Genomic DNA, 16819 nt, shown 5'->3' on the forward strand with positions numbered 1-16819 from the left:
TCACGACTCCCCCACTCTCCACGTCTCCCTTGGCCAGGAACCCCCCCGCCCCCCCACCGCCCTTGACCCGGGGCCGGCACAGAGCAGGCGCCCGGCCAATACAGTCCCCTCCCCCGCCACGGCCGCGCCCCGGGTGCCCCGCGGGCCCCCCTCCTCCTCCGCCGCCGCCGCCGCCGCCGCCGCCTTGGCGCGCCCTCCCCCTCTCGGCCCGGCCGGGCCGGGGAGCTCGGGGCCGGAGTCGTGGACGTGACGGGGAGGAGTCTGCCCGCCTCAGGTTTCCGCGCTCGGCCGCGGCCATGGCGGAGCCCACCGTGTGCTCCTTCCTCACCAAGGTGCTGTGCGCCAACGGCGGCCGCATGTTCCTGCAGGACCTGCGCGGCAACGTGGAGCTGTCGGAGGCCCGGCTCCGGGACGTGCTGCGCCAGGCCGGGCCCGACCGCTTCCTGCTGCAGGAGGTGGAGATGAGGGAGGGCCTCTGGGACGCCGAGGCCGAGGTGGCGGCCGGCGCGAGCGGAGGCGGCGGCGGCGGCCCCTGCGCCTGGCGGGTGGTGGCGGTGTCCTCGGCGCGCCTGTGCGCCCGCTACCAGCGCGGCGAGTGCCAGGCCTGCGACCAGCTGCACCTCTGCCGCCGCCACATGCTGGGCAAGTGCCCGAACCGCGACTGCTGGTGAGGCGGGCGGCGGGGGCGGGCGGCGGTCACCGCGCGAGGGGCCGCGGGCCTGACGCGCCCGGCGGGAAGCGGGACCCCCGAGAAGTGAGAACGAGGCTGGTTGGGTCGGGGCTGCACGCTCCCCCGCACCCCCGCCGCCCCCACCGAGGGCGGCAGGGAAGTCTCGCGAAGGGGCCGCGAGGGTCCTCCAGGCGAGGCCTCCCCGGAGCTTCCAGCTCCCCTAGCGAGTGAGGCCCAGAGCGAGGCCCAGAGCCGTCGCAGTCTGGATTTCTCCACTGCTGCTCGCCCTCGGATCTCAGCCCCTGCCCGCAGGGTTCTCCGCACCTCGGCTTTGGAGTTCATTCACTCCAGCGGTCCCACTGGGGGCTTCCTGCGGACCCGTGAGGTCCGTGCACCCTTCATGGAGGGTGCCCTTTCTTTCCACGCGTAACCTCAAAGTTTTGCCGCAGCGCCTGTGCGCTCCAGGTTTAGAAAGCCCTGTCTAGAACCATCCCCCAGGAACCCGAGGGCTGGGTGGTTTGGGCGAGGTGTTACAGGCCGCCTCCTGACTCTCTAGGCTTCTTTGGTTTTACTCAAGCTCCCCAAAGCCGGGGTGTGGGTCCGCTTTCCTCCTAACGTCGGTGGACTGTGGGGGTGGGCAGTTGTTTGGGGTGGAGAAGGCAAGTGCACCCCCCTTCAGAACAACAGATGGCATCCTCTGCCCCTCAAGGTCGGTGCCTGGGGGAGGGGGTACCTTTGGCTTTAAAGCATCCGGACTTAAAATGAAAATGACCTTGGGAGAAGAGATGCTTCAACTCAGCTGTCTTATTATCCGTGCTTCCTTACTAGGATATAGTATCTGAGGTCATGGAAACTTGTTTAACTTCCATGTGAGTTGAAAGCAACCCGAGGCAGGGAATTTGGGGGACCGGCCCCTTCTTCATCTGGGCCCCTGAGCCCGAGCTCTGTGTTCTCCTAGGTCTACCTGCACCCTTTCCCATGACATCCACACACCCGTCAACATCCAAGTACTGAAAAACCATGGGCTTTTTGGCCTCAATGAGGCCCAGCTTCGGATCCTGCTTTTACAGAATGACCCGTGCCTTTTACCAGAGGTGAGTTACCAAGGGTTCGCCCTCATATTGTCTGCCCGATGAAAGAACTCACTGGAGAACATTGGAGGTCTGCTTGCAGAGGGCAGCAGGTGTGTAGGTGGAGGTAATGGCACAGGGCCGACCTCTGTGGGCTCGTTTTACCAGTGATTTTACCAGGCTTTGACACACAGGGAGTGATGGACACATGTGGTATGGTAATAGCTATTGGTAGTTTTTTTTTTGTTTGTTTACTGAATGCTAAGCCATCCATATACCTCAGCTCATTAATAACATGTCCCTATTTTACAGGTGAGGAAACTGAGGCTCAGATACATTAACTTGCTCCAGGTCACATAGTACACGGCAGATTTGAATTTAGGTCTGTCTGTGAAGCCTGTGTTTTGCGAATTGCCTGTGTCTGCTTTTGCCTATGTTGAGGCGTTTGTCTTTTTCTATTCATTTATGTCTTTAATGATACCAGCCCCTTTTGTGGTCACGTTTGTTGTAAGTATGTCCCCCGTTTACTTTTTGGGGGCTTTAGATATTAATTTTAATTGTTTTGAAATGATTTAGCTCCACATGCTTCACAAGTGCCTATTAGAATTGCTCTCCTGGTGAAATTAGCATGTTTGTATCTGTTTAGCTATACACGAAGAATTTTCTTTAAAGATTTGTTTATTTATTTTAGGGCAGGGGGAGGGGCAGGCAGAGAGGGAGAGAGCATCTCAAGCAGATTCTGCACTGAGCCCGAAGCCCAACACGGAGCTCGCTCTCACCACCCTGAGATCAGGACTTGCGCCAAAACCAAGAGTTGGATGCGCAACCGACTGAGCCACCCAGGCGCCCCTACATGAAGAATTTTTAAAAACAAAATAGTAGGAATCCCAGAAGAAAATAGTACAAGAGCCCTCCAGCTGAAAGAATCTTCTGCTCTAGCACAGTGATGCTGTCTCAGACACTCAAGTTGCCAGGACAGCAGTGGGAAGAAGGGAGGCTGTTGGGAAAGTTGAGGGTAGTTTGTGACTGTGGTCCCTGTTAATGCTAAGGTATTTCAGGCCCAGGAAGGGAAGGGAGTCCCAAGGCTAGAGGAATGAGCTGGAGCCTTAGGGTCAGAGGGCAGCAGGACAGCAGAATCCATAAGGAGTCAGCCTTAAGAGCTAAGAGGTTTGTTCTTGACATCCATGTCTTTTCTCATTTCTTCGGACTTTGAAGCCAGACTTGGTCAGGCTTGGTTATCATAAACCGATACATTCCAACCATACTGCCGAAAGGGCTCCAAGCAGCAGCCGGAGCAAGTTCTTGGCAGGAAGGGAGAGGAGAAAGGCCGCAGCAGGGTCCGGTCCTTCCTCTCTCAGAGAGAAGAGGCAGTGACTCTTCTAGTAGTTACCTTTTAGTTTTTAAGATACTGTGTAACTTGCAGAAGTTTAACATCATTACGTTGTTTAACTTATTGAACACTTTTCTTTATGGCTTCTCCCTACTGTCCAAGATGTTTAGCCTCATCTTGTCACGTCAAACTACTGCCGTGTTCTGTGAGCAGCCAGTGGGTTGGCTGCACTTACGGCAGGAGCCCACTCCTGGTCCTGTCACCCAGGACTGGAGGTGTATGTCATGTGGCCCACAGCGTGGCCGCTTAGATAGCAGGGACCATGGACAAGCACAGTGAATGAGGCAGGAAGGGTGCCTCACATCTCTGGCATGAAAATGCCCCATGACCCTTTCTCATCAGATATATACAGATATACCACTTAGTAAAAAGACAGTAGGGACAAACATTGTGATCTTGGGATTTATAAAGAGAAATATAACATATTTGGTCTTCAATCCCACTCCTGGCAAAGAATTCCTCAAACCCTTGGAATTTCCTAAACGATGAGGGCTATAATAGTGTCTCGTTGTTAAGTCAATGGTGAGTTTTTGGAAAGCCCCTCAGTAACCTAAGGATGGGAGCTGGTTGTCAGGAGAACCAATCTTGTGATTAGACAGTTGTAACTTTTATCCCTTTGCTCCCCACTCTCCCATCTCCTGGGAGTGCAGAGGGGCTGGGGATTGAGTTCATTCACCAGTGGCCAGTGTGATTTAACCTATCATGCCTATGATATGAAGCTTCCATAAAAACCCAAAAGGACAGACTTTCAGAGAGCTTCTAGGTTGGCGAGCACATGGGGGTGCTGGGAGAGTGGGATCCCAGGAAAGGCCATGGAAGCTCCACACCTTCCCCCCCATTCCTTCCTCTGTGCATCTCTCCCATCTGCGTGTTCCTGAGTTACATCCTTTGATAATAAACTGGTCATCTAGTAAGTAAACCATTCCTCTGAGTTCTGTGAACTGTTCTAGCACATTAATCTAACAGACGAGAAGATGGTGAGAACCTTTATAGCAGTGCAGCCAGTGACAGATGGCAATCTCGACCCGCGATGGGCACCTGAAATGGGGGCAGCCTGGTGGGCCTGAGCCCTTAGCCTGTGGGATCCGACTTTATCTCCAGGTAGACAATATTAAGATTGAATTAAAATTTATGGGACACCTGGTCATTGTCCACTGAGAATTACTTGGTGGTGTTGAAAGAAACACACATTGGAAATATGTACAATGTGATGCAGATACATTTGAAAACTTCCATGAAATGGACACATTTCTAGAAAAAATATAACCCATCAAGCCTGATTGAAGGTAGGCCTGGGTGGCATATCGGTTAAGCGTCTGCCTTTGGCTCAGGTCATGATCTGGGGATTGAGCCTTGCATCAGGCTCCTTGCTCAGTGGGAAACCTACTTCTCCCTCTCCCTCTCCCTGCTGCTCCCCCTCTCCTGCTTGTGCTCTTTCTTTGTCAAATAAAAATCTTTTTAAAATCTTTTAAAAAAACCCAAACTGATTCAAGAAAAAGTAGAAAGCCAGAATGGTCTTTATTTTTGAACAACAGAAGCATTAAGATGAAAATTTCAAAACACCCTGAAACGAGAGTATTAGTTAAAAAGTCTTCTACAAGAAAACATTAGGCTCGTATAGTTTTATTGTTGAACTCTATCAAATCTTTAAGGAAAGGATTATTTTGGTTTGGGGACTAGGTCTAGGGTTCTCCTCTTCTTGATCTCCTATGCATTCTGAAATCAGTATCATACTGTTTAAGTAGTTTGTGTTTTAATATATGATGGTACAAGACTCTGTACCCATTACACTTCTTTTTCAAAATTATTTCTTGGGGTGCCTGGTTGGCTCAGTGGGTGGAGCATGCAACTCAGTCTCAGGGTTGTGAGTCTGAGTCCCACGCTGAGTGTAAAGGTTACTTAAAAATAAAAACAAAAAATTTTTTTTTCTTCAATCAATTGCCTTAAGAAACGTAGTGAAAACAAATGTGTTAAGTGTTGCTTCATTTCTGGACCAGGTCTGTTTACTGTACAACAGAGGTGAAGCACTTTATGGCTACTGCAACCTCAAGGATAAATGCAACAAGTTTCACGTGTGCAAATCCTTTGTCAGAGGGGAGTGCAGACTTCAGAAATGCAAACGGTCCCATCAGCTCATTCATGCCACAGCCCTGCAGCTGCTGCAAGACCAAGGACTGAATATTCCAAGCGTCGTTAATTTTCAGATCATCTCTACCTACAAGCACATGAAGCTGCACAAGATGCTTGAAAGTCAAGGTGAGACCATCAGAGGGAGACAGGGCACTAACAATGTCGTTCTGACCTGGAAGTCAGTCTAGGGGGTGGCAGCTCATGCTCTGTCCTTGGGGAAACAGAACCACCAGCATTTTATGATATAAAACTGTGGTTCTAACCAAAGGAGGGAAGGGATAGAGTGTATTTTCAGCGCTGGCAGCCAATAGCTCCTGCTCAAGGGTTTGAACAGTGCGGCTCCTTGCAAAGCTGGGGGCCAGGAAGTAGATACAATCGTCCTCAGGGCTTTGTTAGGAAGAAAGAGGAGGGAGGTGGGCCAGTGGACAAGAAAGGGAAGGAAGACATAGGAATAGCTTTCTTTTATTACATTTGAATTGAAGCGTTTTCTTCTTCTTTCTTTGTTTTTCTTGAGATAGTTAACATAGAACATTATGTAAGTTTCAGATGTACAGCATGGCTCAATATTTGTGTACTTTGCAAAGTGATTGCCGTAAGTTGAGCTAACATCTGTCACCGTCCATAGTCACACAGTTTTTCTTGTAATGAGAACTTTTAAGAAAGTATTTTCTTTGGGGGCACCTGGGTGGTACAGTTGGCTAAGCGTCCGGTTTTGGCTAGGTGCTGATCTCAGGGCCACGGGGTCCAGCTCTGTGTTCAGGCTCCACACGCAGGGCAGAGTCCGCTTGGGATTCTCTCTCCCTCTGTCCCTCCTGCTCATGCTCTCTCTCTGAAATAAGTAAATAAATCTTAAAAAAAAAAACAAAAACCTATTTTCTTTTTCAGTTGTTAAGAAATTTTAACCATATGACAGAAAAATTTGGAAAATAGAGAGTAGAGATATAAATTGCGTATGATTCCGCGCTCTCTATCCATAGTCATTAGTACCATTTAACGTCAGGCCCTTCCCTCCTGTTACCCTACAAATACTGGTCCATTTGTGGTCGCAGTATGCATCAGTATCTAAATTTTCACTTTACACAACATCATAAACATCTTCCCGTATTGCTACATAGTCTCTCATTTTTTAAGGTCTGCCGACTGTGGTCTGGTGTACTTTTAATTACAGTGCATTCAGGTTGCTTAACTTACTAGATTTGCTTATAGCTCAAAATCCGTTTCAGTGGGAGGTAGGCTTAGGGGAATTGTGGACGGGAAAACGAAATCAGGAAAGCCAATGTCTCTAAGCTTTTGATATGTTTTATTTTACCTCTTTTTTTTTTTTAAAGATTTTATTTATTTATTTGACAGATTGAGAGAGAGAGAGAGAGGGAGCACAAGCAGGGGGAGCTGCAGGCAGAGAAAGAAGGAGAAGCAGGCTCCCTGCTTTGACAGGCAGAGATCTCAAGTAGGCAGAGAGGCAGGCAGAGAGAGAGGAGGAAGCAGCTCCCTGCTGAGCAGAGAGCCCGATGCGGGACTCCATCCAAGGACCCTGGGATCATGACCTGAGCCGAAGGCAGAGGCTTTAACCCACTGAGCCAGGTGCCCCTCAATATGGAGTTTTCTTATGTTGGGTTGGTAGTGGCTGACTTCCTGCACAGGAGGTCTGGAGGGAGTATAGGAGGCTGTCAAGGGGACCCCAAATGGTGGCAGGGATCGTCTATACTAGCACAGGGCCCGTCATTACCTTCCTCTGGTCTTCTTTAGTGGGTCTCTCATAACTGAAGTCTCTTTTAGCTGGTCACTGAAATAGTGACTTTCTGCTGTGTGTGTGTGTGTGTGTGTGTGTGTGTGTGTGTGTGTGTATAAAATAAATCCAGAAGACACAAAACTCTCTAAATTCACAGTGTTGGGACTTTTGTCTGAGATCTGATTAGCAGGGTTCATGGTCCCGACATAAACTGATATTGAGAGCCTTAAAAGGGGGATCTCAGGGGGGCGCCTGGGTGGCTCAGTGGGTTAAAGCCTCTGCCTTCGGCTCGGGTCATGATCCCAGGGTCCTGGGATCGAGCCCCACATCGGGCTCTCTGCTCAGCAGGGAGCCTGCTTCCTGCTCTCTCTCTGCCTGCCTCTCTGCCTCCTTGTGATCTCTGTCTGTCAAATAAATAAATAAAATCTTTTTAAAAAAATGAACTAGAAGAGGAGGTTCTGCTTTAAAAAAAAAGGGGGGGGCATCTCAGGAAAGCTCATCTCTCTCCTCTGCTTTTTAGGTAATGCTGCTTCTCCTGCTGAGTATTCGCAAGGCCTCGAGAAGCCAGGCGGACACATGGCTGGCGCCGCAGAGGCCAGTCCTGTGGCTCCCGTCCCTGCTCCATCAGCCAAGAAGCCACACACAGGGAAACCGGAAAGGATGTCTGTGAAATAAGACGCTTGTCCAGTTAGAAGGTCTGAAAACAAAGCTTCTGTTGAGCTTTATTTCTAAGTTCCTTCGTGTAATCACTTATCGATAACGGTCATAGTAATACCTACCTCACACGTTGTTGTAAAGATTAAAGATGATGGAGAAGGGGAGAGCATCAGGTTGCATGGATGACATTGGGGATGGGTGGTTGGGATGTGGTGGGACGTGGAGCAGGCAGAGAGGGGAGAACGTGCATATGGTTTGGGTCAGTCCAGGGCAAACTCTGAAGATGGCAGATTCTGCCTGGAGTCCTTGACAGGTCCCCTAGGCTGGCGGGAGCTCCAAAAGGAGCGGGTTTTGGCTGCCTTGCTCCGTGACCCAGCCAGTGTTTTTCTGCACGCCCACACACACGGCTTACATAGTGGTTGTCAGAGACTGTATATGGACACTTAGTCCTCTTGTTCTTTCTTAACGTGTCATAAGCCTCTTTCCCTATTCACATTTTATCGTATATAATCATTTTTATGCACAGATACACTAACATACAGTCATTTCCTTAACGACTTCCCTTATTCTGGATGTTTCCGTTCTTTCTAATAAATTTCGAATGGAACTCTTTTCCTCAAATCCTCGCAATATTGAATTTTTAAATGTATTCTTTTGCTTAGCTTGTTGGTGCTAAATGATACTGCCTTTTGATTTGCATTTCTTTAAGTATATGCAAGGGAATATTTTTCCAGGGTGTGTGCTTTCTGTATGTGTGTGTGTGTGTGTGTGTGTGTGTGTGCATTTTGTGCCTGCCCTCCTGGGGCTGATGTGGGATGGCGTTTAATTAGGTTCCTTAATTTTCATGAAAGGATATCAGTCGTACCGTGCTCACATGATACCCAGCTCTCCTGGGTTCATCCCTCAGCCGTACCACAAAGTGTGTAACTGTTGAGTGCTCACCAAAGATTTCTACCTCACTGTGTCTACTCCGCATTTCTTATTAAAATTTTCGCCAACACCCCCATTGTGATAGGGTCGTTCATCCATTTCTCAAAGTTGTATCCATTCTTTCTGCGGATCCGGAGGGACTATCAGAAACCTGTAGACTATTTCATGTTGACTTTCCTTCCTTCTCCCTGTCCCCACCACCTGGCTCTCTTCATCCAGTTACACTTAGATGTTTGGTTCTTTGTTTTCATCCAAGGGTACCGCAGAGAATCTGCGTTATGACATCCTTTTCTGTGTTTGCTTTTGTGATATCCCCAAATGTTGATGTGTAAAGTTTTTTTTTTTTTTTAATTTTGACTTTCCTGCAATAACACAATATCTGAGAAATAGGGACGAGGGAGTGAGTTTTGCATAAAGCTGAATTAATTTAGCGTAGAACCATATTTTATCACGAAATGCTGTCTTCTCTGCTGGGGGGAGGTGGGCCAAAATATCCTTTGCAAAGCGAGAAATTGCTGTGTTTTCTCCTACAGACAGTAAGATCATGCTGCTTCTGTGAACCTTTTCACTTTTGCTGTCCACAACAGTATTTCTGAAAGCCCTTAGGTTCTGCATACTTTGTTTCCTTTTTCCTAGTTCTGATTTCTCCTGGTGCTAATTTTTTTTTTTTTTAATTATTTTTACGGGGCACCTGGGTGGCTCAGTGGGTTAAAGCCTCTGCCTTTGGCTCAGGTCATGATCCCAGGGTCCTGGGATCGAGTCCCACATCGGACTGTCTGCTCAGCAGGGAGCCTGCTTCCTCCTCTCTCTCTGCCTACTTGTGATCTGTCAAATAAATAAATAAAATCTTTAAAAAAAGTATTTTTATATTTTATTGTTATTCACATTTTATTCTTTTACCATGTGTATTTTTACGTAAGCCATGTTTAGTTCTTAATGGGAACAGTACAGAGTACACATGTATATCCTGGACATTAGGAGACCAGGTGGACTTTTACAGGCTTGTGTTCTTGCAATGTATCTTTTTTTTTTTCTTGTCATGTATCTTATTACTATGCTTTTATATGCATGAAAACGACCCTCTGTAATCTTTGTTGCAGTGTTTTCTTCAGTTCTTTAATAGTCCATTTAAAGCTTAGTTCTGTTAGTATCCATTCTGTAAAGATATTTCATATAACCCCCCATTTTCATCTCATGAATTCAGCTGTTAGGATGGTTTCACATTGGAGTTGGAGGGGTGGTTTTCTTTGGTCGTTTATCAGGACTTCAGAGGTGAAGCTGCACATCTGTAGACTCCGCAGATCCAACAAACCCTAAGGGAAATGATGACTTTTCCTACAGTCTCGTTCCTCCTTTGGTTGCCCTATTTCCGAGTTGTCACCACCTACGGACTTAACCCATGACCCTGCCGATTGCCCTGTCCTCTTCTTTCTCCTGGTTCCTGGGGTCAAACCCATTACCCAGTGTTGGAGATTAGTTTCCCTTCAAAAAAATCTCAAATTCGCATCCTCCTCTGCCCCTCTCTCTCCCTCCCGGACACCCCACCTTCTTTCTAACCCTCTTCGCCTCTTGCATCTGTTGCACAGACGGACGATTCACTGGTTTTCCGGTCATGTCTCGTGAGAGTATTTTTATAGGAGGTGCTAGGTGGCCCCCTGCTCTCCTTCCGTGATGGCAGTCCCGTTTTAAATTTTTCGTGAAATGGCCTTTTTATGCATTTCATTGATCTCCTGCCACCCTTCTACCTCCCTGCCTTCCATCCTGTGCCTGGTGGATCTTTCGAAATGCAGATCTAATCACATTGCTTTGTTCTGCCATAACCTTCATGGGTCCCCATAAGGCAAGTAGGAGTCATAAACTCAGACGCCTTCTTGGATGAGAAGGGGGAGCTGAAGAGGACGATGTGAGCTGGATGTAGAAGAAATGGGGGAAAAGAGAAGTGTCATAACAATTTGTCCCATCTGAGTGGGGCCCCTGCCTCTTGTGCCCATGTAGGGATGTGGGCCCATTTTTGTCGTGTTTCCTAGTTAGTCGAAAGAAGCCAGATCCAGATTTTATGATAAATTTTCAGATTTTTAAATACTGGCGTTTGACTGACTTTTAAAAAATGCAGACCAATATTGTGTGTGCTGACCTATTTGCAGTTTTTGGAATGTGCCATTTTATTGTATGACTCTCTGTGCTTGTAAATGATGTTCCCATTAAGTGCCACTCCTTCCCTCTTCCTTCCTCAAAACCTGGCAAAATCAGATTCTTTGAAAATGCTAGGTTAGTCTTTTCTGACCCCAGGAAGGGTGGTTCTCTTAGTGTTCTCAATGTTCTAGCATAACACTTACTCTGACATGCTTTCTGCTTCTGTTCCCTAGCTTTGAGCAAAAACAAAACCATTATTTCTTCTTTTTGCACAAGTCTCCAAAAAGAATTTTTTTGGGCATATAACGAATCAAACTTTGTGAATCCATGGAATCAGTATCATATTGGTCTTCATGGTTCTTTCTTCTCCCCACATTGATATTTTCCATTTTCAAAAAGTCTTTTTCCCCTAAGGAATGTGTTATTTCAAGTAAACATCTTTTTGGTACTTCAGTTTGAATCATCTAGGTCTAAAATTAACTGTTTAAGACTTATGCTCATGATACTAATCTTCCCATCAAGGAATTAAGTCTCTTCATTGCTGATGGGTTCCTTGATTTCTTTCATTATAATTTGTTCTTATTTTTGTCTAGCCTTCTATGTCCCTTATTACATTGATTTTTTTCTTGGCTACATACATCTGTATTGCTTCTCTGTATGGGAATCTCTGTCTTTAGAATTCTATTGATTTTTAAAATATTTGTCTTTTGTTGAATTATCTTTGTCCTAACAGTGTTAGATGGCCTCTGTGTTTCTTCTAAATATAAAATCATAGCTGCAAAAAGATTTGGCTTTTCTTATGTATTTCTATTTTGTCTTGTGTTAGATAAAATTGTGGTGAAAAGATATTTTTTGATACTTCTTCATTAAATATGAAGTTAATTGTTCATTTTAAACAAATGTTCTCTACTTAATAAGGGAAATTACATTTATTGTTTGTTAGAAGCTTTTAGTAACAATGGTATCTTTTGCATAATCATGTAATTTTTATCACTTAAATCACCTAATGTGATTATATTACTAGTTTTACTATATTAAAACATTTTAAATTCTGAGGAACTCTACTTGACTATGGCATATACTCTTTCAATGTATTGCTTTTCCCTTTTTTGGTAATTTTTTTTACAATTATATGCATCAATACATTCATAAATAAAATTCATTTATATTTTATATGTGTATGTAGTAATTTCCTTTTTATTTGTATTGCTATATGCTCAAAGTATACATTTTATTCTAAATCCTGTTCTGAGTTTTGCAAATTGATTATAATGTCATTATTATTTTACATTTTTTTCCCCAGCTTTATGGAGGTATTATTTGACATATAACATTGTATTGGTTTAAGGTCGATAAGGTGATGATTTGATACCTACCTGTATATCATGGGAAATGATTCCCACAGTAAGTTTAGTTAACATGTCCATCACCTTATATTCCTTTTTATTTTTATTTTTTTTATTTTTTTTTTAAAAGATTTTATTTATTTATTTGACAGAGAGAGATCACAAGTAGATAGGCAGGTAGAGAGAGAGAGAGAGAGAGAGAGAGAGGGAAGCAGGCTCCCTGCTGAGCAGAGAGCCCGATGCGGGACTCGATCCCGGACCCCGAGATCATGACCTGAGCCGAAGGCAGCGGCTTAACCCACAGAGCCACCCAGGTGCCCCTCCTTTTTATTTTTAAAGTAATGTATTACTTGGAGCACCTGGGTGGCTCCGTCAGTTAAGCTTCTGCCTTAGGCACAGGTCATGATCTCAGGGTCCTGGGATCGAGCCCCACATTGCGGGGGGGGGTGTTGGTCCTTGCTCAGCGGGGAGCCTGCTTCTCCCTTTCCCTCTGCCCCTTCCCCTGCTTGTACACTCTTTCTCTCTCAAACAAATAAAATCTTTAAAGAAATTTATTACTATATCCTTGAATTTCTCTAATCTTATTTAGGAATAATTTTTCCAAAAGATTTTTTTTTTAAATAAAATAAGATATCATTGTGGAAATTTGGGAGAATACAGGAATGTATTCATAAAGTAGTAGTAATTCCCTATAATACCATTGTGTAGTATTGTTCTGAGTTCTTTAGACACACTACCTTGTTTAGTCATCAGAACAGAGGTGAGTTAAATCAGTACTGCCTTGACCTACGCAAGAAGGGACTCTGACTTGGGCCTCTGCTTTAAAAGGTTTTCTCTGCTCGTGATTTACACCAGTCAGACCTCAGGGAAATGCTTCTCCGCCTCTCTTATCCTGTATCCTCAGCACGTAAAATGTGATTGCTTCTGAACCCTGTGCAGGTCTGTGGTTTGAAACACTGTCATCGCTGGAAACAGATACAGTTTAGACTTCGTGGAGGGTTTCTGTGGTGGAAACAAGTGGGTAAGCAAAAAAAAATTAACTTGTCAAGGCCTATCTTTTGGAGAGTGTGGACACAATAGATTCTTACAAAATGAAGTATCCTTCCCAGTGGTTTCCAGCGTGCATTTTCCCTCCTCTTTGTCTCCTAATCAGTAGCTCTGGGGATACCCACAAATTGTATAGTATTTGCTGCAAGTACACACAGGAGCAGGGGAATATTTTTTGCACCATTAAACAATTGATATTATTCTTCAGTATTTATACAGAAGCAGTTTTCCATGTACCGTGTGAAAGACAGGATTCAATTCCTTCCATTAGCAAGAACACGCACGTCGAATGTGGTATTGGACATATGGTTTTATGTCCTTTACAAAAATAGTCTTGATTTAGTTACATTTCTAAAAAAATCAATTGAGGAGTTAGACTTCAGCTCAGGATGTAGAAAATCACAAGAAAAACCAGATAACCTATAATACTGTAACTTTTCTCGAGCCCAAAAGAGACTGGCCATAAGTCCAGTTCACTGAAATCCAAGAAGTGACAAGGTTCTGTACAGAAAGGTGAGGCACAGACATGCTTTGACAGAGCCTGGGGGAGAGATGGTCCCCTTACGAATAGATGATGTCAGGTATATTTTTAATGGATTCTCAAAAGCCAGATATTGATTAACGTGTTAATTTGTAAAAGTTATTAGCAGAAGAAAACACCAAGGAAGTTATGCAAGAATAACTAAAACAAACAGACTGCGATGATTACTGCGTAATCGGCTCCCAACACGGAATTTCATAGATGACATGACCTCTGTAATATAGCAGTGCTTACGAACGCAGCAAAAGATGGTGTGAAGTTACAACATCCAGCTGGATCCGGGGCCTGAGGGCAGATGCTCTCGTGCACTGCTGGAGGATTGGTCTCTTGGACGACAGGTTGGCAATATTGTGAAAGGTCTTAAAAATATACATGCTTTTTAATCAAATACTTTCAGTTTGAGAAATTTATCATATAATAATAAAAGATGTTTAGAGGAATTTACTTACAAAATTGTATCTATTGGCTAGGTCCTGGCAAGAAACAGATGTTAAGAAACACTTAAACAGGATAAATGGAGGGAATTTAATGAAGGACTATCTTTGAAGAGATGGGCAGGGTTAAGGGAAGCCGACGAAGGTTGGGGGTGTAACCCAGGCTAGCAGTGATGGGGACACCGTTCCATGATAAGCATGAAGGCATAAGGTCGGGGGGAGGATTACAGGAACCCGGGGAAAGTAACTATATGAGAGAACATCCCACCAGAGGCATTCAAGGTCTCATGTTGGAGGACACAGCCAACAAGTAGTCTTTTCAGGGTGGGGGCTGGGGGAATACATACCCTTGCCTCACTTTTTTTCTATTATCAGATTTCTTGCTGGTGTTCCCCACGAGCCCCCTTCCATATTGGCCAAAGGCACTGGAAGCCAGAGAGGGAAGGAGCCCAACGAGGCAGTCTTGCAAAGGTCAGCTTCTTGAAGCAAACAGCATGGTGGAGAAGGGTAGATGATGAACCGCAGGGTATATAGGAATTTGCTGAACAATTTGTGATAGGGTTTGATCTTGGAATACAGTGCCACCATTAAAAATGATGTTTTGAGAGTATTATTTATTAAGGTGAAGAGATGTTCATAATGTATTGTTGAGTGCAACACAATTTTATGTACAGTCTGATCCCAACTTTTTTTTTTTAATATTTATTTTTATTTGTTTATTTACAGCATAACAGTGTTTATTGTTTTGGCATCCCAACTTTTTATCAGCATTATATGTAGGTATGTGTGTGTACACATTTATGCATTTAAAGTGCCTGGAAGAGGGGCGCCTGGGTGGCTCAGTTGGTTAAGATTCTGCCTTCAACTCAGGTCATGATTCTAGAGTCCTGGGATTGAGTCCCACATCAGGCTCCTTGCTCAGCCTGCTTCTCCCTCTGCCTGCCACTCACCCAGCTTGTGCTCTCTCTCACTCTCTCTGACAAATAAATATTTAAAAAAAAATGCCTGGAAGAGCATATAGTCTAATGCTAACAGTGTCTCTTTTGGGCAAGTGAGATTACAGATAATTTTAATATTTATAACTTTGATTCTCTGTATATCCTACCTTTTCTACAATGTGTAATAAAAAATTAAAGTTCTTTTTAGAAAAGTGAGAGCTATGGCACGATCCCATATTAATTCTGTGAGTTAAGTAGGTGCTATTCTTAACACTGACGAGGAAAATTCCTTAAAAATTCCATTAGAAACCAATTTCGGTTTTGAATATAGTTACAAAATTCTTAAATAAAATTCCAATGAAAAATTGAACAATAATCATTATCATGGTATACGATTAGTGCCGATTATACTACTGAGTGACTTACCTAATTTTTTAACTTAATTTCATACAACACTATGAAGTAGGAATTCTACTAACATTTCCATTTTTAGGTGACGAAACCAAAGCTCAGAAAAGTCACAACCAAAGTTACAAGGTTATTAAGGGGTAAACCAGTATTTACAGTCAGGTCTGAAAAAAAAAGTAAATAAAGTCAGGTCTGTCTTCATCTAAACCCAGTGTTCCAAACTACATCACGGCTTAGTAGAACTTATCTCCAAAAATATAAGACTGGCAGATCACAGAACTCCGAATATATTCATCATGTCAACAGAATGAATAATGAACATCAGAAAATTACTTTGTAGATATTGCAGAGTCATTGTATAATACTTAAAAGACTCTCAGAAGCTAGAAGCAGGTAGATAACTTAATTCACTTGGTGTTCTATGTCTTTAAAAAAAAGAAAAATCACGTTAACTAGCAATTGGCCTCTATTATAATTATTTCACATGCTTTTAGAGATTATTGTCATTGCTTCAAGATGGCAAAAAAAATGGTTGGAAAGAAAACGATCAAAACCTTACTGTAGTCGCCTGATGGGAATTCCATCATTCATTCAGTAAATATTTACTGAGACCCTGCCTTGTGCCGGCACCGTACCTGGTATGAACCAAGCAGTGGCAAAGGATCCTGACAGCTAACACTGATGGAGAGCTTGCGACATGCGAGGCTCTTTTCTAAGTGTTTTATGTATACCAACTCATTTAATCTTCATACAGCTTCATGAGGTAGTTACTGTTATTGTTCCATTTTACAGATGCGGACACTGAGGCACAAAGGGGCTAGTATGTCATAGCTAATAAGTTGTGGAGCTGTAACACAAATCCAGATAGTACTGGCCCGAGAGCCTGAGCGATCAATCATTGTGTAAAAACTCCTCTCTAAACCAGAATAGTGTCTGCCATCATGGGGATTCTGGTTTAGTGGCAAAATAGATGTGAAACCAAACGCAGAATGAAATATGCAATTTCAAGTAGTAAGTGCCAAGGAGTAAGAAGCCAACAGAAAGGACTTTCTAGGTGGGAGTGGAGCAGTCAGGGAGGGCTGGTAAGGGGAGGAGCCCCCTCAGATCACAGATGTGTGAAGGATGAGGGGCTCAGGAAGAGGAGCAGGTGCAGTCACTGGAAGGATGGTCCCAGTGCCTCGACTTACCTGCAGGAGTCCGAGAACCTTTGCAGGGTGCGCTGAGCAGTGGGTTTTATTTGAAGCGTGATGGGGAGCTTTCAGTGTTTTGCTTTTATATTTATGGAGTGTTTGTTTTCCCTAGAGATGGTTTATCTGCAGACCTCTTATGTCCTATTCACCTGGTGGCTTCTCTGTACGGCACATGAGAGTTCCTCAGACACCCGTGGTCAGGGGTG

General features: G+C 44.5%; 1 protein-coding gene across 1 annotated transcript; it reads left to right on the top strand.

Annotated features, from left to right (window-relative positions):
* The first annotated feature begins 212 nt into the window (after positions 1 to 212).
* On the top strand, positions 213 to 9266 carry ZC3HAV1L (zinc finger CCCH-type containing, antiviral 1 like). Its single transcript, XM_046020076.1, has 4 exons — positions 213 to 667; positions 1629 to 1764; positions 5128 to 5386; positions 7510 to 9266. The coding sequence occupies exons 1-4, from the start codon at positions 297 to 299 to the stop codon at positions 7662 to 7664; spliced, it is 921 nt and encodes a 306-aa protein (XP_045876032.1). The 5' UTR covers positions 213 to 296; the 3' UTR covers positions 7665 to 9266.
* Positions 9267 to 16819: the final 7553 nt, after the last annotated feature.

Source organism: Meles meles, chromosome 10, assembly GCF_922984935.1.
Source record: "Meles meles chromosome 10, mMelMel3.1 paternal haplotype, whole genome shotgun sequence".
Classification (NCBI taxonomy): Eukaryota; Metazoa; Chordata; class Mammalia; order Carnivora; family Mustelidae; genus Meles; species Meles meles.